This window comes from Podarcis melisellensis (assembly GCF_964234715.1).
Source record: "Podarcis melisellensis genome assembly, chromosome: 11".
NCBI classification, from domain to species: domain Eukaryota; kingdom Metazoa; phylum Chordata; class Lepidosauria; order Squamata; family Lacertidae; genus Podarcis; species Podarcis melisellensis.
In genome coordinates, this window is record NC_138543.1 from 12,654,092 (window position 1) to 12,679,879 (window position 25,788).

The window sequence follows — 25,788 nt, forward strand, 5'->3', positions numbered from 1 at the left end:
ATCATGTAATTCCTAGTGAGCTAATTTGCAACCAGGTGTAGCCTGCTTCTGGCATTGCTTCCAAAGTACTTGGTTAGATTTTTGCAGTCTTTTCCAGGTGCCTTATCATCCATAATAGATTGTTCTTCTGCAATGAGAGGAGGATGTACAGTACAATCCTCTGTATGTTTACTCAGAAGTAAATTCCACTGTCTTCAGGGGGGCTTCCTTCCCACTAAATGTGTCTAGGATTGAAGCCTTAATGTGCTAGTAGCTTTTTGCCTCTAAGGATTCTAGAATGATATTCTAAATTCAATTCTTTACTGTATCTCCTTGTGACACACACAGCTTGTAAGATCCTCATGGTCATTAAGTCCAAACCTTCACACACAACTCCTTCTCAATCTATGGTAATTCCTTTATTTTTTATGTTATTCCTGTCCTGGAAAAGAAAGTTGAGTTCCCCTGTTCTCTTGCAATCACAGAGACATTCATTTCAGAATTCTACACTGAATAAGGATTTCAGCACTTGGCCATGTATCATTTCACCCTTGGACATGATGTTCTGTACCAGAACTTTCATGCTAGTTCACTTTTGCAATGAAAACTGCTTTCTCGTAATCATGTGGTTACCCAGCTCGTGTTGTGCAATGAGCTGTAAGAAGTATTTTTAAGACAATACGGTGGTAATAAAAGCCATATTTTAAACTTAGGGCTCCACTAATTTTACTGGCATTCATCTGGTAGTACTTCTTTTCATTTTTTCCCCCATTTCCAAATGCATTTTCATACATTACTGTGAATAAGCTAAAGGAAACTCTGAAATTTTGAAACCATTTCAGCTAAGAAAACATGGCTTACCTCAAAGTGTAAGTGATACACAAGTACCTAATCAAAATGTGGCTTTTGTCAGTTCAGATATCCAGGAACCTCCCCCCCATACTTTCCAACATAACCCCTGCGTTAAGTGGGGGGACATTGTTCTAAGCACCAGGATTATTAAGAATCCAGGTATCCTGAGAATCTCATAATTCTCAGCAATCCTGACAGCCACCATTGTTGCTGCAGAAACTAATGAAGGCCAGAGCAGAAGTCTTTCCCACCAGAAATGTACCTAGCACCGCTAAGTGTTAAAGGGCAAGGAGCCAAACTAACTGAACTGAAACTGAAATTTAGAAAGGTTTGGGTTTGCCTTGTGATTAACCTAGAAATTCCAAACTAAAGCTCTGTTAAACTCACTTCTAAACTCTGGGTTCATCATTTACTGTTTTCTATTATGTTTTCAAGTTGGGCTTGTGGTCTTTTGAATCATCGCACTATATTTACATATACGTAGATGTGTGCTTCTCTGTTCCGCTGAATTTCCTGTTTGACTATTGTACCTTTGAGGACTGGGGGATGAGTGCACGAACTGACTCCACTGAAATACGTTGCATATGACGTGATATGTGGATATATCAAAAGTTCGGTACATGGCAATACAATGTGAAATAGCCCTTGGTGCTAACTTTGATGGGATGTTAACAAATAAAAATGGGAGGGTCCATTCACGTGTGGTTTTCGAAAGACACTGAAATAGGCAGGTAATGATAGAGAGACAGAATGGTATTAATAGATTTTTCAAAGGGAGCCAGTGTGGCGTAATCGTTAAGAGTGTTGCACTCGGACCTTATAGTTGCTTGCGCCTGATGGGAGCCCAGCATCCTCAGGAAAACCATAGCTTCCCCACCCCTAAGATAAAAGGAGAGCCAAAACGTTCAGCAACCACTTCTAACACATTCAGGACTTAGTTTATGAAACACTGGAACTTAGGGATATCCAGTGTACAGGTTATTAGTAGGGATTGATAGTATAAGTCACTATGTGGGTATACCCGTAGCACATTAACCTGATCACATGAAAAAGCGTCAGTCTGTCAGTCACCACAGATCATGCCTATTTTTACATAACAGATGAAACCAAGGAGAAAGATGGCAGGTTTCTTATAGATTTGTTTTCCATTATCATCATGTCAGATGAATTCAAAAATTCTTTTTGTTACAATAGGACATGTCAGCGTTCTCTTAAGATGAAAGTGTACTTGAGGACCAGGGGAGAATCTATGGTTATTTAAGAAACAGAAAATCATCTAAGGAAAGGAAAATAAGGGTTCGGAAGACTGCAGTGGCTCTTCAAAGCCAGACTATCCCTGACTATTAAACAAAGTAACTAGAACATGAATTCTAATAAGCTCTGAAGAATGAGGCCCAAGATACTGCAATTCATTTTGATGTCAAGTTCCTGTTGAAACAGGTTTGCAACAGACTGTATGACAAAGACCACAAGTCGTTCTTGAGTGAATTAAATCCTTTGGTTGTAGAAAACAAACCTCTCTTACAACAAAATGGATTACTAGCATCTATATTTGGTAAGTGAAACAAAAATATTAACTGAGTTTTATTGGAGGCAGGAATAGATGTCTAAATGCAAAAGTGGGGTTAAAAGAACAACATCATCCTATATAGATAAGATGTCTTCTATAAGTAAGCCACTAACAGCTACTGGAGACTGCAAAAAAAAAAATGCTTTGCAAAAAAAAAAGTCTATTACAAGAAATACCCAATTGATAACTGTGCTTGGCAGGTGAGGGCCTCCTACAGATGACATCTTACCAGGAGATCTTTTCCACACAGTGAAGGAATTGGGTCTTTAGTTTTGTGGTACCCACCCTTTGAAATTCCCTGCCATCTCTGTTGTCGTTTTGGTGCCTACTCAAGACCTACCTCTTTCAACAAGCCTTTTAAGTTGAGATTTTTCCAAGTCTACATCTGTATTGCAATTGTTTCTAAGATGTTTTCATTGTTTGTTGTTTCCTACGCCAGGGTTCTTTGGAACGGTGGGATACAAATTTAATAAAACATAAATAAAAATAAAACAAGTAAAACTATGATGACTAAAATATTTGCCTGCTAAAGGCTTCAGGTTTCAGCTTCTCATTTTCTTGGACTACAAGAGCATCTCTAAACCTCTTAGGTTGGAGAACATAGTTTGTTTCTTGTCGCACCCATTCTGTCAGACAGTTTTAGCACAATTCAAAGTGTTGGTCTGACTGAGGTATACTGACCTCGGCCCAGTATACCTAAAGGAGCTTCTCTACCCCCATCATTCAGCCCAGACACTGAGGTCCAGCTCTGAGGACCTTCTGGCAGTTCCTTCACTGCAAGAAGTGAAGTTACAGGGATCCAGGCAGAGGGCCTTCTTGGTGGTTGTGCCTACCCTGTGGAACACCTTCCCATCAGATGTCAAGGAAATAACTATCTGACTTTTAGAAGAGATCTGAAGGCAGCCCTGTTTAGAGAGGTTTTTAATGTTTGATATTTTATTGTGTTGTTAATATTCTGTTGGAAGCCACCCAACATGGCTGGGAAAACCCAGCCAGATGGGTGGAATATAAATAATATTTTGTTGTTGTTGTTGTTATCCAGTCCCTGTAGGAAAACCAGTATTATTCCACCGTCTCCCCATTTCTGTGTGTCAGAAATGGCATTTAATTTTCAAAGACTTTAAAAGCAGCTTCCCAAGCAGCATAGGGGAGGATAGGGCTTTGCCACGGGCAGGGTGGGAGAGAAACACTCTTCTCTTATAACTAATACATACATCAAGACACCTATAACTAAGATAATGGAGATGGTTCTCAGGACTGTGGTGGGTATTTACATGTTAATGGAAATGGACCGACGACATACCAGTTCTGTGCTTGTCACCAATTGTTTATTGGAACTGGCAACTTTCACACTTTATAGTAACAGAACGACAGAAAAATAATGTTCACTATATACAGCCTTTGCACAGGCTACTTAACTATACACAAGGCATAGTGATCATGACAATCTAGTCTTTATAGTCATCTGTGCACGAAAAGACACCATCAGACATCATGTGAACATTACAGTGAAATGACATCACAAGTCCAGTGAAAATTCAGCATAATACAAAACATATCAATCTACTGCAAATGACATCCTTTAAAACAATAAGCATTTATTCAGTAGTCATTTAGCCAGAGTCTGAAGCAGAGATGTGTTGTGTAGTTATAAGTCTTTTAAGTGAAGCAACCTCTGCGGACAGATTTGCTATGCCCTGCTTCAAATACAAGTTCTCTGTCTCAGACACTTTGTAGGAATTGTCTTTAATGTCAGCCGCTCCCGTTTTGCAGCCACTCTGATTTTTTTCAGTTAATTCCTTTTGATGGTGCCAGTGCTCTGGTTTCAGAGACCAGTCTTGAATATTAGTCACTTGGACAGAGAAAGGAGTGTGAGAAGTATGTACCAAATTTTGCACATTGTGCTTTTCGAGTTCAAAATGCCTTTTAGATGACATATCAATTGGTGACGTTAGTTTCTGGGTAGCATCATAGTCATTATCCAACGATTCCACTTTGATCTGCATGGCCTTAGCCTTAATTCTAAGCTTATGAGGCAGTGCAGAAGAGCTCACCTCTGGGACTTTAACTGTGGCATGATTGCTTTTAAGTTCAACAGGAGAGTGGATTGGGCCTTTAGGTACCTGCTGCTCATCTTCTCCATCTGATGACTTTCCAACAACACCGTCATCAGCCTCTGAAGTTCTTGGAGAATTACTAGAGGATCTGTTAACTTGCAACAGTGGAGGGGAATGTGAGTAGCCACTAAAGTTGCTCCCCATGAAATTTGGATACATGGATGTTGTATAGGAGCCTCTTTCATCTCGTGAATCCCTTGCATAGTTTTCCAGTTCCATTGGCTCCTGCTTTATGAGCTGGAACTTATTTTCAGGATTTTTGCAATTATTTTGTATAGGGCTCACTTGAGCATGATCTACTGATGACACTTCAGACACATCGGATAAAGAGCTTTGTGGCGAGTGCTTAATGACAGATATGCAACTGCTGCCCACCATTGGTGGTTCATGCTCATCAATGAAAGAGTTAATACTTGATTTGGCATTCTGGTACTCCTGAAAATAAACAGCTGTTGAATTGCTGAGCTTCTGAACCTCTTGGGCATATGCTGAAGAGCTAATTAAACCAAACTTTAGCTTCAGTGAAAGTAACTCAGCTTTTAAAGTGGCATTTTCTTCTCCCAGTGCAATTAGTTTGTTCTCCAATACAAGGTCGTTTAGCCGCCGCTTTTCACGAGACCTTTTGGCAGCTTCATTATTTTTCCGCCGTTTTTCCCAATACATGGCATCTTTCTTTTCATCAGGAATGAATTCCCGCTTTCTCCGGCATGCTGAAGACTTGTTTTTTGCAATGCCTCCTTCACTGAGTAGCATTTCATCGCCGGTAGCTAGGTCATCAGATACATCTCCTAATGTAGAACTAAGTGCCATAATTTTGTCCACATTGCTACTTGTATCAGCGGGTGCCTGTTCTGTTTTAATGGACTGCATTTTTCTCAGCTGCATCAGAAGCAATTTTTAGTAGGTGTGCAAATAGTAACAGGATAAATTAATCTTCTAGGACTTCTTGAACCGTAACAACTGGATAAATACAGTAATTTTAAATCCATAAGCATTCTCCCATTTGTTCCATCATCTCAAGCATCATGTCGTCTTGGTAAAAATTGCTTCTGGGTAGGTTCAGCCTACAATCTTCGGAAAACACCTGTGGCACACAAAAGAATAATAATAATGATTAGTTTCTTGATTTTACAGTCTTTAAAATGTATGTGTGAATATTATTCAGAGTATCTTTTAGTTATTCATTCAGGAAAGAAAGCTCAAGTCATAAATCACTGAATGGCTTTACCATATTGGGCATATCTTAATAAACAGATAAACAGGTATATAGTACTTGCATACCTTAAAAGAATTAAGATAATGTTAATGGGAAATTATATAAGCTCTAACCGCATTCACTTGTAGTGACTTATTACTATTAATTATACATTTAATATCTTTCTTCCTCCTTTCCCTGGGGGTTTTTAAGCAGAGGTTGGATGGCCATCTGTCATGGAAGCTTTAGCTGAGATTCCTGCATTGCAGGGGGTTGGACTAGATGACCCTTGGGTCCCTTCCAACTCTAAGATTCTGTGATTCCACCTTGGTATATTTTCCCAGGCTATCTCCCACCCAGGCATTGATCAGACCTAGACCAACTTAGCTTCAGCGAGTAGATTTTTTTACTGCTGTGGAAAACACCTCATGCCATACCACAAACTGGAATGTGTAACTATGACTCACTTGAATTTAATCTGTATTGCTTACTCTTTCTCATTTTCCATCCAAAATAATAGCGACATGCGGATTACTGATATATAGGTCAGTATAGCCTAACTATATTTTCCTTGCCTAGCTTTCATATCGCCTTTGGGCCAGAGGGGTGGTGGGATGGGACAGATTTTCACTCAGAAGCAGCTATAATTAACTCATAGAAGCCGGCTCTTTGTGCAAACTATGGGCCTAACAACATGTAACATCAATGACATGGTTAGCTATCATATTGTGGGTTGCTTAAAAATTAAAAACTCACAAGGTGTGGAGCAGCAATTGTTATCTGCAGCACCACAGTGCACGAGAAGGCGAGGGGAGGAAGGAATAGCTAAGACCACAGTAGCACCTCTAACCATTGAGCATATAATTAATAGGCGAGACGTAAGGAAGACAAGGGACGCAGGTGGCGCTGTGGGTTAAACCTAGGACTTGCCGATCAGAAGGTCGGCGGTTTGAATCCCTGCAACGGGGTGGGCTCCCGTTGCCCGGTCCCTGCCACATGACCCGGAAGCTGTACGCCAGCTCCCTTGGCCAATAAAGCGAGATGAGCGCCGCAACCCCAGAGGCAGTCACGACGGGACCTAATGGTCAGGGGTCCCTTTACTTTTACCTTTACGGAAGACAGCATATTAATAATCACTATGAATTCCAGAAAACCCTTTCAGTTTTGCAGATTTTAGTTAGCCACTTTCCCTACTATGCTCCCCTACTGTAATTCGTATGATTCTGAAATTACTTCACTTTTCACTGGAAAACTTTAAATGGATTGCTGGTGACTGATTCTGCCCCGTATGGGTCTGTAACATCAATACACATCAAAGTTCCTAACAAGTGAGCAAGAGTGCATAGCTGGGCTAGCAGGAGTCACTTTGCTTCTCATCATTTCCATGAATACAGTCATCGTGGTCCCCTGCCAAGAGTCAGAAAGGAGGCTTTGCTTTCTATAAGTTTCAGCTGTTAATTCTGCAGTCTGCATAACAAAGGGTATGATCTTCTCCTGTGCGGGTGTTATACCTGAGTGTGGAAGGCATGGGCATAGCCAAGGTGGGCTGGGGGGCAGCTGCCCCCCCCCCAAATAACCAATCGAAATAAATGCAAATCTGAGGTTCTGCCCTCCCTAACAAAAGCCTGTCCCCCCCCCCAACAAAATTTGTGGCTACGTCCCATGGTGGAAGGTACAACAGAGTTCAGATTTCTTCACCATAAGCATACACAGCCAGTTGCTGTGTGGTAAGAGCTGTGGGCATATGTTTTGCAGATTCATTCTCTGGTGGGGCTGCAGAAAACTCCTGTCTAATCTCTGGAGAGGCACTGCCAGTCAGAGTAGAGTCTACTCAGCTATATGCATTAATGCTCTGACTTGGTATAAAAGCAGTTTCCAGTGTTTCTAGAAGACTGTGTGTGCCTCCAATATCCCTGTTGAGCCAGTTTCCTTCAGTCAGTCAACAAAGAGCTGCTTTGACAGAGGAAAGTTAAATATCAGTTTGGAAAGCCAAGTACATTTTTTAAAAGTATGCAGAGAACTATGTCAAGTTTGATGCCCCCATGAAACCTAATTTACCAGGTCTCATTCACAAGCTAAAAGTATGCTTCATATTAATTTATCAAATTAATTCATATCAGAATGGCTGGTGTCAGTTATGGAGAGCAGGCTCTAGTGCACCTTTTTTACCAGGTGGTGGTGGTGATAAACCATTGATTTTATTTTATTTTTAAGCCTGCTTCCTTGATCTGAAAACATTGCTGTAGCAATTTACAGCTACAGTAACTTAAGAAATTTTTCTAAAGATAGACATTATAAATTATTTACATAGTACTTTTATAGCTAAGACATGCAACATCAGCAAAAAAATTCCTAGGAAGACATCTCCCCATTTGTCCACCAACATCATTTTAAAAAGGAAACACATTCAATCTTGTTGGTATTGCAAGGATGTTATAATGGCAGTGCAACTGCTAAGTCAGAGCAAATGTTTCAAAATGAATTGTCTGAAGTCTGAAGTGGCTTGAAGTCCTTATTTAATGCATCCCTATATAAACTATGTAATAATTATTGTCATTTTCAAATTAAATTCTGAGGTAGGTTCTGCAATATATCAAAGACCACTCATGAGTTTGTGGTCAACCTTAGATTTGAAGCCTAGATTCTCAAATCCACATCCAAAACACTATTAAAGGGGACCAGCCTTTTCTGGTATTGTAACCACATAATACTTCTATATTTGGTAACTTTAAAAGCTCCTATTTCAATGTTTCTATTCTCAGTTTCACCAGATGGAGCAACATTCGAGGCATAAATAATCTCATCTGCAATTCATACCAAAGGGAAATGAATGCAATGTATTAACTCAGGTTGGCTCACTCAATAAATGACAAGACTGTTAAGTAATTAGTGAAATAATATTCGTCTAACAACAACTTCTGACACTGTATCCAAATGACAAAAGTTATTCTAACGCAGGTTTTTTTCATACCTCAAAATCTACTCAAAATGGGAATAAATATATAAGCTATCAGTCAAGGAAAACAGTCTAAGGATGCAACAGAATGTGAAGCAGGCCAAAGTAGTCTCTCCTCTGCCCGCAGGGTGCTTTTGCCATTGGTGCACTACAGATCTGCACTAAACCACTGAGCCTCTTGGTCTAAACCACTGGGTCTCTTAGGCTTGCTGATCAGAAGGTCACCGGTTTGAATCCCTGCGACGTAGTAACCTCCTGTTGCTCTGTCCCAGCTCCTGCCAACATAGCAGTTCAAAAGCACACCAGTGCAAGTAGATAATACAGTTTCCCGCTCCGGCGGGAAAGTAAGCTGTATTTCCGGGCACTCTGGTTTCTGCCATGGTGTTCAGTTGTGCCAAATGCAATTTAGTCCTGCTGGCCACATGACCCGGAAAGCTGTCTGTGGACAAATGCCGGCCACCTCGGCCTGAAAGCGAGATGAGCGCCACAACCCCATAGTCACCTTTGACTGGACTTGACTGTCCAGGGATCCTTTACCTTTATAGCTGTACCAAATGCTTTGACATGCCAACCCCTCTAATTGAAGGACCTTCCATAGTACATATTACAGGATCCAAGAGCTTGGCACTACCTCAGGACTCTGGCATGCAACTGTTTGCAAGAAACAGGAGCAACTCTACTCATAGAGGCATGGGCAATGGCAGACTCTTGGGTTCCTTAAAGTGAAATGTGGAAGGCCTTCTGTTTAAATGGATGGGCTTACCATGACAGTGGCACCCTGATGGGGAACGGGTACTTTAACATTTTACATAAAGGCCACTTCATACCCTAGGCCACTTGAAGCAGATGCAAAATAGCAACCAACACCATTAACTGCAGATATTACCTGAATCAGATTTCAGTTTTTAACATGGCATTTTTTCCTTATTTATCCAGTATCTATGCAAAATTACTTTAACTGCCATGGCATCCAGCATAATGTCCCCTTGAAGCCCCAAGGATGTGGGGGCCCAGCTAGCATGTCCATTGAGGTTATTAGACTGAAGCAATGTGTGGAATATCTAGTAATTATAAGGGGAACTCAAGCATTATTGTTATGGTGATACAGAAACCAATGGTCCACACTGTTTTGTAGACTTAGGTTGTACACTGCATTCTTTATTTCAAAGAGAGGGGTTTTCTTTTGTTCCCCTGGACCTTCACCCAAAAATAATTGAAAGAAAGGTGAGGTGCGATTTCCTTCCTCAATGAGAAAAGTATTCTTGAGGCTAACACGGTTTAAATTTCTGATAACAAAACTAATATTTACACTAGCCACAGACCTTAAGTGGTTTTGTTTCTCACACAATGCCTTTTAAAAGGGTCCCTATTCTATATGACATGCTAATGGTAAATCCACCAAACATAGGCAAAGCTACAATAGCCTTATCAATAGCTCCCTTGAACAGTTTGTTAAGCCAGCATTTATCCAAATGGAAAAGACAAAGCCTTATTTGTTAGTCACTCTGTGTGTGTGAGTCAGAATTTCATCTGACAATAGGATCAAAATGCATTTAATAAAAACAAGCTAATTTTACTTTGGCTATTTCTTATAATTTCTCTGGAAAGTATTAGTATGTACGGTCATGACTCCTCCTACTGTATTTCAAATTCAGCCCTTTCCCCCTATGATTAATCTTGCAACTATTTTATCACTCCCTCCCTCAAAAAAAAAGGGGGGGATCTAAAACCAACTTTGAATGCTGCCTTACATTAGTCACTCTTGAAATTTCAGGTGCTTTTATAAACACTTTGAAAGTTGTTTGTAGCATGTTGTGTGCCAATGAAACAGTCAATACACAGCCCTGTCTGCTTCATTATACAATTCTAACCACAGATTTATACTACTAATGCCTATTTTTTTAATATGGCAATGACCTGATTGTGACTGGATAAGCATTTGAGTAGGGGCCTGGTTCGATCTCAGGAGGGGGGTGCCAAAGATCTGTAAAATGATTGGCCTTTGGGAACCAAATATGCTCTCTTTTGCAACAATATAGTTGCAGCTTATCAACATCCCAGCTTTGAATATGTCGAAATCTCTCTTGCCCTCCCTGCTTCCACCACAAGCACAATTAGACTGTAATCCTATACCCACTTATCTTAAAATAAGCCTTATTGAACCCAGTGGGGCTTACCTCTGAGTATAGGATTGCTATTATGTATTATTTTCACTTGAATTGGTTGTGGGAAGGATCAGATTATTATTATTATTATATAACACTTGGAGTAAAAGAAAATAGAAGTGACTTCCGAAGACCAACGCTGATAAATACCCAAGCAGTAAGAAAGTTTCTAATGGATTCTACTGATGGAGCTGACCTTGCAATCTTTACTAATTCCTGCACAACACACAAAATTTTCACTTCTAAGGGGCAAAGCACAGAAATCTGGTTCTAAGCATGTGAACAGTTTCAATTAACATCAAAGGAGCTAACAAAGTTGTTTTAGTTGGCTATTCTTCAGTTCCAAGCTCCACACTATAGGACAGAAGTCACAACATTTTAGAGACTCTTTATATTACAGTTGGTAGAGAATGGAGAATCTTAATCTCAGGATCGTAGATTTGAGCGCCACATTGGGCAAAAAGATTCCTGTATGGCAGGAGGTTGGCCTTGGTGAACCTCGTGGTCCCTTCCAACTCTTCGATTCTATTCTATTCCTTTAAACTGAGCTGATGACTTAGCTGCACTACTATTGGGAAACATTTTTTTATTGCTCTTCAGCCTTCTAACATCAGGTGTTAACATTTTCTCAAGAATAAGTGCCTTGTAAAATGCTGTTTATATTTCAAGTCAGAGTTACAACCATTATCATGACAGTACCTCCGGACCATTTTAAATCAACAAAATTAAATTTCCATTGTTCCTGTGTTCAAGGCAATTATAGTGGTACCTTGGAAGTCAAACAGCTTAGTTCCTGAACGTTTTGGCTCCCAAACATTGCAAACCCAGAAGTCACTGTTCCGGTTTGCAAACTATAATTGGAACCTGAATGTCTGATGGGGCTTCCACAGCTTCCAATTGGCTGCAGGAGCTTCCTGCAGCCAATCAGAAGCCGCACCTTGGTTTTCGAAAGTTTTGAAGTCAAAAGGATTCCATTCGGCTTCCAAGGTACGACTGTATTATCTCAGCTGGCTGAACTGAGAGTGTTATCACCTATTTTGACTACTCACACTGAACACAAATTCAGATTTGCAGAACATCTCAGCCTCAGTTGCCCATCTGTAAAATAGAACTAAAGTTGCCATCACAGGGCTATTAGGATGATGGACTCAATAAGACGGTTTAATAAGTAGACTGCTTTTTCATTCTTACTGAGTCCATCATTCTAATAACCCTGTGATGAGCTATTCTTAAAAAAGGCTATGCAAGTGATACATTATCATTAATACAATTTCTACACTTTTCAGAAAAAGGAGAAACACCGCCATTCCTATTTTTCAGATAAATGGGGAGAAAAAGCTGAGTACACTGCTTTAGAAGTGAGATCGCAAGCCCAGCAAAGAAATGTGGATAAGCAAGAGAATTATCATGCCTGATATGGAGGTGGGGACAAAAGTTGGAACAGAGATAGAACCAGCTATTAACAAGATAAACTCTATGTAACCAAAAGACTACTTGCTAGGGAAGCCTGGTGCAACAGGTCTGTAACTTTAAGTTAAATTCTACAAAATTTAGACGTTAAGTGGCCACATTGGAAATGCAATGTTTTATGTTACAACGCAGAGTTTCATTTTGTTAGTGGAAGGCATACAAATGCAGCCATCATTTTATGATTGAGGGCTAAGCCACACTTCCATTTGCCCGTGCTTTCTAGGCAGATGTTTGTATAAATTCAGCAGTAAACAGCGGGTTTTCCCAGAGAAAGAGGCAGGAGAAAATAAAAACCACTTGGAGCCATCCCTAGTAAGCATGGGACAAATGGAAGTTTGGATGAGCCCCGACTCCCTGATTTTGTAAGGTCCTTTGCTGCTGAGGTTACACCACTCACACGTCAAAAGGTGTCAGAAGTGTTCAGAGGTTATAGGGTCAGCATATAATTAAATTGTAGGTCAGTAACACACATATAAGGACGCAGGTGGCGCTGTGGGTTAAAGCCTCAGCGCCTAGGACTTGCCGATTGAAAGGTCGGCGGTTCGAATCCCTGCGGCGGGGTGCGCTCCCGCTGCTCGGTCCCAGCGCCTGCCAACCTAGCAGTTCAAAAGCACCTCCGGGTGCAAGTAGATAAATAGGGACCGCTTACCAGCGGGAAGGTAAACGGCGTTTCCGTGTGCGGCTCTGGCTCGCCAGAGCAGCGATGTCATGCTGGCCACGTGACCCGGAAGTGTCTCCGGACAGCGCTGGCCCCTGGCCTCTTGAGTGAGATGGGCGCACAACCCCAGAGTCTGTCAAGACTGGCCCGTACAGGCAGGGGTACCTTTACCTTTACCTTAACACACATATGCAAGAGATTTCTTCTCCATACGAGCTATGAAAATAAAATAAAGAGGAAAACCTTAGAAGAAAATGTCATCTACTTAATATGTGTTAGAAATCACATTCACAAAGGAATTCTCAAGCATATGAGCTACATGCAGTGCTGCAATATTTCTGTTTCTCCCAGAGGGAGAACTGGAAAGTGATGTACCGGTAATTGTCACCATGAATGAGTAGTACAGTTATTGTTTGTTCTGATAATTACAAATTAATTAATAACAAATATACTTTCCAAAGATAAATCACACAAATTATCACCATTTTCAGATCAGGATTGTCTTAAAAGGCAGTTTTCACATCACTTACATTATATTGTTTCAAAGAATGCAATGGAACAACTGTTGCGTAATTTTCTCTCTCTCTCTCTCTCTCTCTCTCACACACACACACACACACACAGAGAGAGTATTGAATTTTTCTCATTTTATTTTCCTATGGTTATTTGGCATTTTTTCACTCATAAAATAGTTTGGGCTCTTTCTAATGAAAGTTCCTCTTTGTTGTTTTTCTCCTCGAGAGCAGGTGAAAGGATAATGGAATTTTAGAGCTGATCCTCAAATAAAGTTTCTATTCTATTTAAAACAAATGGCTCACTTCTGGCTTAGCTTTGTATATTTCCATCTGCTCAAAAGGCTATCCTTAGCACAATGCCTCAGCTACTGATCTCATAGTTCCAGTTGATTTCCATGGTGTTTGTGTGGAAGCAGCACCTGGTGGATTAATTAGTGTACTCTCAAATGACCACATTGAGGTCACTGATGCCACTGATTTAATACAAATTTAAAAAATAATAAAAGAACGATAACACTTGCAAATCTAAGGACCTGTCTTTTTGCTTTAACATATTTACATCCCTTCTAAATAGCACTACTGTGTACCATATGTTTAATTTAAGTAGGCCAAGAAACTCTATTGACTTCAACAACTCATACAAAACTACATCAAGAATTGCAGAATTTCCCAGAATTTCATTTGGGTAACTTAAAATGCAAATATATGCTGGGCAATTCCACAGCTTTCCGGTTAATCCATTGGGCTAATCCGTAAAGGTAAAGGTACCCCTGCCCGTACGGGCCAGTCTTGACAGACTCTGGGGTTGTGCGCCCATCTCACTTAAGAGGCCAGGGGCCAGCGCTGTCCGGAGACACTTCCGGGTCACGTGGCCAGCGTGACATCGCTGCTCTGGCGAGCCAGAGCCGCACACGGAAACGCCGTTTACCTTCCCGCCAGTAAGCAGTCCCTATTTATCTACTTGCACCCGGAGGTGCTTTCGAACTGCTAGGTTGGCAGGCGCTGGGACCAAGCAGCGGGAGCGCACCCCGCCGCAGGGATTCGAACCGCCGACCTCTCGATCGGCAAGTCCTAGGCACTGAGGCTTTAACCCACAGCGCCACCTGCGTCGGGCTAATCCATAGAAAGTTAAAAATACAAATGGTGGATCAGACTGATTCATTGTTGACTGCAGGTGAAATCTACCTGATATGGAGTTAAGACAGGAGCAATCAGACTTACTAATCACAAATTCTACTGTCCAAAGGCCAGTTCTGTAGCCTGTTGTGAGATGGGACCACTTGATTGTCATGTAACTAAAAATCTCACATAACACCGCTCTTTACAAATTCACAGACTTATTTTGTGCTAATAGTCACTCATTTCCATCGATGGATATAACTGACGCTGTACAGTGGTACCTCGGGTTACATACGCTTCAGGTTACAGACTCCACTAACCAAGAAATATTACCTCGGGTTAAGAACTTTGCTTCAGGATGAGAACAGAAATCGGGCAGCAGCAGCAGGAGGAGGCCCCATTAGCTAAAGTGGTGCTTCAGGTTAAGAACAGTTTCAGGTTAAGAACGGACCTCCAAAACGAATTAAGTTCTTAACCCAAGGTACCACTGTATTTCATAATATAATCCACTCGCAAGTCAGGGGTTGTCAAAAGGACCATTTCCCAGAGCAAAGGTCTCTTACATAATATGCTAAACATTAATTCAGTGCTAATTTGGGCAAAGAACAATGAAAGTACAGTTTGGGCAGTCCAACTTCTCATGCCAAGTGGGCCACAAGAGTACTTTGACACGGAACCCATGGGCCGCACACTGCCTTGTGCAGGGGGTCGGGGAGCGAAACAGGGTCCTAGAGCCCTGCCACCTCCTTCCCAAAGCTGAAGAAACACTAGCTTGGCTTTGGGAAGAAGACAGGAGGCCCCAAAGTCCAACACCTCCCTTACCCAGCTTTGGGAAGGCAGAATAAGGGCTGCAAGGAGGGGCGGGATGGTGCCACAGGCTGCCCTGGTTATTTATTTATCGTTCATTCATTCATTGAACTTATATACTGCCCTATACCTGGAGGTCTCAGGGCAGTTCACAGAAAAGAGCACAATATATAAAATCAAGATAAAAACAATAACCCAATAACAGCCCCCCCCCTAAAAAAGAGCTGCATTTTAAAAGGGTATAGGATGTTGATCAGGTCAACCAGCCAAAGGCCTGGTTAAATAGGAATGTTTTTGCCTGGCACCTAAGGTGTATAATGAAGGCGCCAGGCGAACTTCCCTGGGGAGAACATTCCACAGACAGGGAGCCACTGCAGAGAAGGCCCCGTTCTCGTGTTGCCATCCTCCAGACCTCTCGAGGAGGAAGCACATGAAGGAGGGCCTCAGAAGACTATTATTGCAAATTTTCTAAATAAAACTAAAATGTAATTTCTATTGCTTCTTACTTAGAATCATAGAATTGTACAGTTGGAAGGGACCCTAAGGATCTTCCAGTCCAAACCCATTAGAAAGCAGGAATATGCAGCTATCCTATACAGTGGTACCTCAGGTTACATACGCTTCAGGTTACAGACTCCGCTAACCCAGAAATAGTACCTCAGGTTAAGAACTTTGCCTCAGGATGGCAACAGAAATCATGCTCCAGCAGCGCGATGGCAGCAGGTGGTGCTTAGCTAAAGTGGTGCTTCAGGTTAAGAACAGTTTCAGGTTAAGAACAGACCTCCGGAACAAAATAAGTACTTAACCTGAGGTACCACTGTATGAGTATCAAACCTGCAACCTTGGTGTTATCCACACCATAGCTTTTGTCTGCCAGTCTTGATTAAAGTAGCAAGTTTTTCACTTGATAAATTTGTGACATTCAAACTAAAAGTATTAATGGTTTGAAATCATTTGAAGTTTCACCTGAAGACCCATAGGGTTTCTCTCACACAAAAGGCTGTGCACCTGATAGCAAGGTCATCAAGAAGAATCTGTAAGCTGATGAGTCAGATCTGTTGCTTAATGTTTTTTTATGCAACAGCCCTCAACAAAACATTTCATTGTTCAGGTTATTGCATCACTGTGATGTTATAATAACCGTAGATTAGGGGGGAAAATAATTGCAACAAGGCAGCCATCTGGGGAAAAAGAACGTCATTACATAAATGAAGTTTGCACAACCTTTAGCAAAGGGAGCCCAGTTTAAAATAAGCGAAAGATAAAAGCGCAGCAGTGATTGATTTCCTGCAGAGATTACGCATGCATGGCTAGCACTGTTTTCCTTCACAGGGGAAGATAAACTGCAAGAATCCTGAGTAAGCTCACATTGTTTATGGGAGGCTGTGAGATTTTTAACAGCTCTCCAACCGTTGCCTTAAAACACACACACAAACATAACCAAGATCTTAAAACATACTAATTCTAGAAAACTGGACAGTATGAAGACTAGTTAGCAATCCCTGAAATAATAGATGGAAATTAAAAATAGAAAGAAACCTGTTAATACATTGGTGTAATACATGCTGGCACGCTGTGGATATTAATATATCATTAATTTAGACCCTCTTTTCCTTCACTTTCCCTGACATTCCATGTATTTTGGGGTTGGGGGGCCTACAAGAATGCATAAAATTGCACATGGTGGGGAAGAAACATCAGTCTCAAGCTCCAGAAGCCAAAGAACCTGCCCATGTCACCCTGGGCAACTTTGGACCCAAATTACTTTGAATTTAGAGACAAGCTGAATGTCTCTGAAGCATAGCCTTGTGCTGGTCCAAAGCAAATGCACAACCTTAGTAAATGGATACGTATAAAGGATACATATCATTCCTGAGAGCCAGCATAGGCCAATTGATTTCAGGCCCATATTTTCCTCCCATCTGAATCATGCTTTGAGGGTAGCCTTGGGCAAATCATTATTTCTCAGCCTCAGTTTCAGACACGATCAAAATTTGATGTTTGTGGCAATAAATGAGGTGAAACCTTACATAACGAGAACTCTGCATGATTTGAATAAATTTCCTCGCAATACTATTTAAATCTTGGAGCCAAAGTCTATAAACTCTATTCAGGATTACGTACACACAGGCAAAGTGCTGGCCAGTTGTTTTTTTTAGTACATACGGAAAGGGCACCAATTAAAGTTATGGTTAATATTGATCAATAAACCTGTGTGTGCTGCTGGGCTCAGAATAAAGATTTCCAGGGATGCCTAAAGCATCTCGTATGCCTGAAGAAATTTCCTTAGTTAATCTGTAGCTAATCTCTGAGGCTTCTGTATAAAAAGTCAAGGGTGTATTTAACAAACAATCCTGAAGCTTGTTTGTGATCCATTTTGTCCTGAATAAATAATTACAGGAGGAAAATTAAAATGTAACTGAAATTGTTTCAATAACATTGACACAATTGCAGCTACAGTGAATGAGAATACTCGGCAAATCCTCAAAATGTATGTGGTGCACACCACATATTATTAAATCAAGGACATAAATTATGACATGGCTTGAGGAAAATTCAATAGTCAAGTAAATCAGTAGTTATCAGAATATATAGCATCGGAACTAGTATTAAGCAAATTTAATCTGCTTTAAGACTTTATCTGCCATTTCCTTGAATTGTTTTCTTATTTGCTGTTTACCAGCCTGATACAGTATAAGGAAGTGTGGTATACAAGTGTGTTAAATAAATAAATTAGCAAGGGCACAAGTTGTTTTAATTCATTTAATTTGTTTTTTGTAAGTCACTTGGGTGTTTCATTTGGGGGTAGGGAGGGACTAACAAATATAACAAAAAAATAAATCCACTGAGTATTTGAATGTTCTCAGCATATGTATCACTCAAAAAAAAAAAATCAGTCTACTCTGATTTCATCACAGTCATACCTCGTGTTGCGTTCCGCTCGTTACAGACTTTCAGCTTATGAACCCGGCAAACCCGGAAGTGTTTACTTCCAGGTTCGCCGCATGCGCAAAAGCCATCTCTCGACACACACAGAAGCGATCTCCATGCTTCATGCAGAAGCGCTTGATCACGCTGCGCACATGTGCAGAAGAGGCGCTCTAATTGCGGCCTTTTCGGGGTGCAAATGGCACCCCGAAACAGATTAAGTCCGCAGCTAGAGGTACCACTGTATTTCCAGCGACTGATGGAAACAATTAAAACCTGCAACTTGAAAACAATTGAAATCTAATAATTTTTGACCTAAGTAAATTTTGATATGTCCTTCTGCTGCATTCATACACTATGGCATGCTGGCAAATTTTGGGTGTATGAACAATACAATTCTATACATGTTTACTCAGAAATAAATGCTATTGAGTTCAATGGGGTTTACCGCCTTACAGGACATCTTTGGGAGAAGAAAAGGCTAAGGAGTAAAAACACACACAAATCTGGAGTGGAGTTCCTAAGACAGTTGGAGTGTGTCTTGTACGCCTCTTTCCAGCAACTCCTGCAGCCAAGCTGATGCCAAATATATTGTTCTGCCTTCCTTTGGACCACAACGGCGAGGCCAATAAGGTCTTTACATCCGGGCTGCCCAGGACCTCCATACACACTGCCCAGACTTGCATGGGAGGCAGTAGTAGTTACAAGTTATCAGTCTCTGCAACCACAGCAAGTTCTGTGATTCTCCATAGGTCTGACCTCACCTTCTGCCCTAGAGGCACATTCCATTGTCTCTCAAGACAGATGTATGCCAACAACAATGGCTAGGTAAAATGACTACAGGATTGCAGCTTGCTTATTCTTATTCCACTGACCTAGCACTCTGGGGCCATTTAATCAATTATATGATGCACTAAGTATTGTGTTATTTAATCTTACCACAACACTGCATGCGTAAATGTAAATATGTTGGGTGAGGACATTTTAGAAGCCTATTGCCCATCATGGTTCTTTGTCTACACATGTATTATCTTTCAAGAGATGCACATGAGGCAACCCACATTTTTTCTTTAAAAAAATGCTTTGTCTACTAAGGAAGTTTGGTAATAAGGAAACACAGTTATATGGCTCTACGTTTATGTTCATTGCGTGCTCCAAACTCACCTGAGTACACATTTATGAATGTCTGGTTAAAGGGAATCTAGCCAGGCCTACAGTGAATATGCCATTGGGTAATTTTGCTACCTTGTGATGAATTTCCAAGGGGGAAATGGGGAAATCTATCAATCTTTTGTTTTAATCTATGGTTCCAATAGCTATAAACTAACTGAATTTTAAAAAATATATATTCTCAAAAGTTACCCTTAGCCAGCTGGGTTGTGACCATTAGGAAAAGGTATGAAATCATGGCATTGTAAGGGGCTAAAATTTAAGACTCCTGAAGAGTAGATACCGTAATTCTGGGTGGTGAGGTGCAGCATCTTCCTCTAAGCATGCTAATAGCTTTAGAGTACAGTGGTACCTCGGGTTACATATACTTCAGGTTACACACTCCGCTAACCCAGAAATAGTGCTTCAGGTTAACAACTTTGCTTCAGGATAAGAACAGAAATTGGGTTCCTGCGGCGTGGTGGCAGCGGGAGGCCCCATTAGCTAAAGTGGTGCTTCAGGTTAAGAACAGTTTCAGGTTAAGAATGGACCTCCAGAACGAATTAAGTGCTTAACCTGAGGTACCACTGTACATCTATACTATGAGTAATCCTTGCTACAATGGGTACAAAAGCTGAGTGTTGGGGGGGGGGAGTTGAGGCAGGAATGAGCAATGAACAAAAGCATTAACAGTGGCAAGGCAGGAAGTGAGTGGCATCACCAAGATCCTCTGTTATCTCACGGACCATTGTGGAAGCTTCTATAGGGATGAGATGGCAGTGTGTATCTATTCCATGGCAATGCAGAGCTGGGAGAAAAGTGGTAGTGCACTTTCTCCAGACTAATGGCGACTCCAGCCAAACTGATCGTGGTACACAGGGTTATTATCCTTGGCCTTGAGACCACAGTCCAAGCATGCTGTTGCTTCAATCCTTTGTTTTTCCAACTCTTTGATTAGTATGCCTGTATGCTACACGTGTTTCTCAACTTCTGAAATGTCCCACTGACAGATTACATCAAGTTCTCTATGTGCAGAAATATGGGTACCCATTTTAAAAATAACATGAAAATGTGGCCACAGTCATGCGACATAGTCATATTTTCTCTCTCGTCGCTCTAAAAGGTTGGAAAAATTAGCCGTAAAGGTTTAGCCAAAAATACATGCTTTTAAATAGCAACACATTAACATTTGTTTCAATGTCATTATTTGGGTGCCTGACTCAGAACTACAGCCTTCAGATTGGCACCAATACAATGAAGTCAGCAGTGAAGCTGCCTACTCAGTTTCAGCAAGCTTTGGATCAGCCCAGAGACATAATGGCAAAGCATTTGAAGTCAAGACTTCCTAAACTTCTTTGCAAGGTTGTCAGCACTGCCAGATTTCTGTGAAATGAGGGGAGCCGGTGTTAAACTGCCAGGAATTCTTACAACAAAAACAGGGAGCATCGGACGATAGAAGGGGGAAATAACTCAAACATTTCTAATCCTTATAATGGGTGAGAATACAGACTTAAAATGATAGGTAAAGTAAATATATATATATAAGTGCAATGCTCCTGGAGTTTTTCTTAACTATGTACACTTGTGTGGTAATAGCTACAAAGGTTAATAACACCTGTAACACAACACCTGAGGTCATCCGTCACGACTTGGCTGTGTAACATTTACCACTGGAATTATTCTCTGATCATAAGATGCTCCTCATACTAAGTTAAACCATCTATACTGGCTGGAAACGTCTCTCCAGATTATCAGACAAGCAGCTCTCCACAGATGCCCTGCCACTGTATTACAGCCCTTCATTTCTTCCTTCCACCAGTAAAATACAGTTGTTTTGAAATCATGGAAATGCTTTGACTTGGGCAACATATATAACTAGACTAACTGCTGCCATACTTAGTCCCCAATCCTTTAGGGCCTAACCCCCAGGATTTGCCTGGTCCTCGGCACACTAAGGCTGTGTATACGCTAAACATTAAAGTTGAAGCACATTGCTTCTCTCAAAGGATTCTGGGCACTGTAGGTTCACCCCTTACCAGATTACAATTCCTGGCAGCTCTTAACAAACTACAGTGTAGGGCTGGGCAATGTATCAGTGCATCGTCCAAAATCTGTTTGGAGTCCACATTGTGGTAACAGCTTCATAATATTTGGCATGGCGATATCTTGTGAATTGCAATGTGCGCGCGCATGCGCTATGTAAAAAAATGCAATGTGAGAAAAAGCGTGAAGCCGGTCATCGCTTCTCTCTTTCCTGCCTCCCCTGTTGCTCTGTGCAACAAAATAACAGTTGCAACACAATGTTAAAGGTAAGTAAAAATGTATCCGTTCTAGACTCCCAAGTAGTAGCAGTTGCCCAGACATTACCCCATTCACCACTACATAGTTCCATCCTTTTTTGAGACATCATGATACAGTATATCGGTACATACAATAAACAGTTGGTGATAAATCACAATGTTGAAAACCGGGCATTGCTCAGCCCTACTACAGTGTCCAACATGGTTTGAGAGAAAGAGTGTGTTTTAAAGGTGAAGTATGCAGACAACCTTCATGACCTGGGAGTAAGCTCTACCCAACACATGTACGCATGCATAGGGCAGGAATTACAGTAACTCTGAGTAAAAATGCACTGAAGTGTGCCGGCAAAGCTTGTTTTCCTGGCAGCAGTTAGCAATAATTACTTTATAGCTACTGTAAAAAAACAAAAGCCAGCAGCACTATTGAATATGCAGGGAAATTACCAAACTAGTGACACCATTGGCAACAGTAGTTAAATCCTTTCCTTTCTGGAAATGCCACCTGCAGTATCTCCTCCTCACTTTTTTTTTGGGGGGGGGGCGGTAATAATCTGCAATTGGATATGAGCCTCGTCACACATCCCTGTTGTTTTAACAAGTAATTATTCCACCTCCAGTACGCACCCCTTACAGGAATTAATGCTGTCCCCATTGCCCCCATAACACTGACCTGGTTAAGAAGTCAGAATTGTGGAAAATCTCCGAGGAAAGGCTTGGGCCAAGGAAAGGGGAAGGGGGGCTGGGGTTTTTTTGTGTTTTTACTTAGAAGCCACTGTGCTATAGGGGAGCTAAACAGGCATCCTTTATAAACACAACGGGGTGTTTGGGACTTTTCGTTTCTGCACAGTTTACATGAAAGGTAATGAGCGCGCGCGCAAACGCCCATTCGCTTTTGCGCAAGAGCAAAAATTCTGGAGAGAAAGCTCCTCGCCAGCCAATTGCGCCCAAGGAGGGGCGGCATTCCGGGCTGCCCAAGGAGGCGCAAAAGCGGACGGGGTCGCCGTCAAACACGCGCGCGCCCAACCTTCGCTCTGTTTCGGGAGGAAACGTGAGAGCTGCCAGCTCCGTTGCCAAGTCTGGAGGGGCGGAGAGAAAGCGGGGCCCGGGAGGGTGGAGAAGCCAGAGCGAGGAGCTCTCAGGCCCGCCCCCCGTCGTTGCAAGAGCGAGTACACACACTACGTGACTGGAGCCGCATCCCTCCCCGGGGCCAGCTTGTTCTGCTCGCGCTCCCTGTCCGTGCAAAACGACCGCTCTCCTGCCTTATTTACTCCTCTCGCCGACTCCGCTCCAGCCCGCCTGCCTCCTCCTCTTGTGCGCCCTCTCTCCCCGCCTCACTCCCCGGAGCTCTGCCTCGCCTTCTCTCCACCCCCACCTCCCCCCCTTCGCAGAACAAAGGAATGCAAAGCGCGGCGGCGGCAGCGCCATCCAGGCCCCTTCCAACGCGCGCTCCGGCCCCAGTCATAACAACCAACGCCTAAGGCGGCTCGAGAGCCCTCGGGCGGCAGGCGGGCAGGCAGGCAGCGCAAGCTCCCTCGTTGCCCGACGCCCCCGGCCTCGGAGAAGCGCCGGGCTCTCCCGAGTCCAGAAGGAGTTCTTCCCCTCCCGGCTCTGCACCTCTGAGCTGTCCTCTGAACGCACAAACGCACCCGAATTACGCGCCGGTTACTTCTAAGGGGTCGCAGTGGGACCCTTGTTAATCGGGGCAAGAGCTCTGACTCGAATGCAGAAAGACCTCGGTCTCTCATTAAAAGAGCCACTAGCAGAAAATCAACAATTGTCGAACCCGATTTTGCGCTTCTCGCCGCCCCCACCCCCGCGCAAACCTTGGATTTCTGAACCTTCTTATATTTTTAGAGTGATTCAGCATCAGGATTTCTCTCCCCCCTTTTTTTTTTAAAAAAAGCAACCCCCCACCCCCACCCAGACGGGTTTAATAGTTGCAAAACGACACGATTGCGAGAGTGGCATAGATTTCGATCGCACGCTGGGATTCTGGCCATCTGAAATGTGCTACTGACCTAAATCAGGCTGGGCATTGTTGTTGGGTGTGTGTTTTGCAACGTTACGCCGACCGTCACATATGTTGAAATAAAGACTCCGCACCCCGCGCGCACCCTCCCCTCCGCCTTTCGCCCCCCGCGCCAGCCCGACTTTGTCGTTCTTGGTTGCAAATTGCAGGGGCTACGACGAGATCAGAGGCACCTCTCACTTTCCCCCGAAATGCGTAACAAGCTTGTGTATATATAAGCTTGTGTATGTATGTATGTATGTATGTATGTATGTATGTATGTATGTATATCTCTATGGAGGAGGGTGAGTCATGCACGAAAGCCAACACCTACCAAACCACTTGATGTGTGAGCGAAATGCCGTCCTAAAAATACCAGCCTTATCAAAACGTCTCCCAAGGCGTGGAGTTGAAAACGCCAGCAAATGTCCTTGAACGTCTATTTGCACAGCTCTGGAGAAAAGACCAGAAATAGCCCACGGAGCCACAATTGCTCAAATGTGATAGGGCTAAATATAGACGTGCACAATTTTCGTTTTAAGGGACGTGGCACACATTCAACAAGCCGAGCTGCCTTTCTCCAACTTACGCAGCAGCGATCTACTTTCCGACAGGGGAGGGAGATGCAAGAGGGATGACTTTGGAAATCGTGGTTTTATTTTAAGGCCGAGATTGCTCTAGTTTCTTTGTGGCGAGATTTATCAAATCGCGTAATTAGCTGCCTAACCTGGCCGCCAGCGAATGCCGTGGTTGCATAATGCAACATTTCCAGGAACGATCAGGAAACGCAGTGCCTGAAAACCAGCTGCCAAGAGGGAGCAAAAGGCACGGGCCAATATAAACCGAATTCTCCCCCACCCCCCACATACACATAACATACATCAGAACAGACCCGAATCAGGCGATTGTTACGTGTCTCCCTTTCTCTAGCAGCTTAAAAGAACGCAGCGCAAGGAATAAACAAGGAATCTCACGCGCAGGACCAGTTCATCATGGGGCTTTTTTTTTATTCTAAAAAAGCAGACCTTCCCGAAGATATCCAGAAATAGATGAGATGTGTAAATGGGGACCGTATTCCCTAACGCTGCACCAAAATTACCAAAGCATTGCACGCTCACCTCCTCTCTGAAGCGCTCGCCAATAACTCGCCGTGGACCGATTATGCAATGCGCGGAGATGAAATAACAAGCCCCGCCAGCCCCGCGGGCGCTTCAGATGCTCCCCAGGGGGAAACGGGCGCGTTTCAAAGAACTCTTCTTCCAAGGCGCATACCACTATTAACAAGGCGTTTTCCTAATCCTTTGCTGCCCGTCAACGATTCCTTCAGCCAACCCTCCCATCCATGCCCTCGCTTACCATCCATCTCCCCACCCCCACCCCCACCAATCCCTGCTCATACAAGAAGGAATGGTGGCAAGATCTCTGAGCCTTAAGATCAAGTCTCCCGTGCCTCTTTCCTCCTGCTCCCCAATCCCGATTTCCCTCCACCCCGGAGGAGACATCTTATTATGTAAGAGCAGCGCCGAGCTCTGAGCCAGCCGAGCCGGGGAAGCTGCTCCGAGCCGGGGAGCTGCAATCAAAGCGGCCGCCTTCAGGCGGCGAGTCCCGGCGGCGCTGACGTGCCAGACGGCGAGAAAAGTTACTGCTAGGTAGACGGGCGCATGGAGAGGGTCGAATTTCTCCAACGAACCCGGGTCTAGAAGGGTAAACGCACACCAGGACAGAGTGAGTCTCGTCGGGAAAGGACCGAGGGAAGGTGGGCGGGGTGGGAGAGAGAAGGACCCCCTTCAGACGAGCAATTTCCCCGACGGAAGCTTCCTGTACCTGGGCAAGCTGCTCGGGCCGAGAGGGGCCGAGCGCGCGCCTCGCTCGCCGGAGATCCCGTCGGCATCTGCTTCCCGTCGGAGCCGGTCGCTTTGGAGAGGGGCCGAGAGGCGAGCAGGTCCTTGACTACAACCAGGCAGCGAGAGCAGGGGCCAGGCAGGCAGGCAGAGAGAAAG

At 43.0% G+C, this 25,788-nt stretch overlaps 1 protein-coding gene and 1 long non-coding RNA gene across 3 annotated transcripts; one reads left to right on the forward strand and one right to left on the reverse strand.

The window, feature by feature from the left end:
- Window positions 1–3,707: 3,707 nt before the first annotated feature.
- NFIL3 (nuclear factor, interleukin 3 regulated) lies at window positions 3,708–25,769 on the reverse strand. 2 transcript variants are annotated; one of them, XM_081930674.1, is made up of 2 exons: window positions 25,613–25,769; window positions 3,708–5,602 (listed from the first exon to the last, which is right to left on the reverse strand). In XM_081930674.1, exon 2 carries the CDS (start codon window positions 5,401–5,403, stop codon window positions 4,015–4,017), a length of 1,389 nt encoding a protein of 462 aa, XP_081786800.1. In that variant the 5' UTR covers window positions 5,404–5,602; window positions 25,613–25,769; the 3' UTR covers window positions 3,708–4,014. The 2 variants fall into 2 exon arrangements, with proteins under 2 accessions (XP_081786800.1, XP_081786801.1); XM_081930675.1 differs by lacking the exon at window positions 25,613–25,769 and adding an exon at window positions 24,907–24,925.
- LOC309380676 lies at window positions 5,612–12,772 on the forward strand. The gene is made up of 3 exons (XR_014173014.1): window positions 5,612–6,258; window positions 6,884–7,041; window positions 12,121–12,772. It is a non-coding gene; the product is annotated as an uncharacterized lncRNA (long non-coding RNA).
- Window positions 25,770–25,788: the final 19 nt, after the last annotated feature.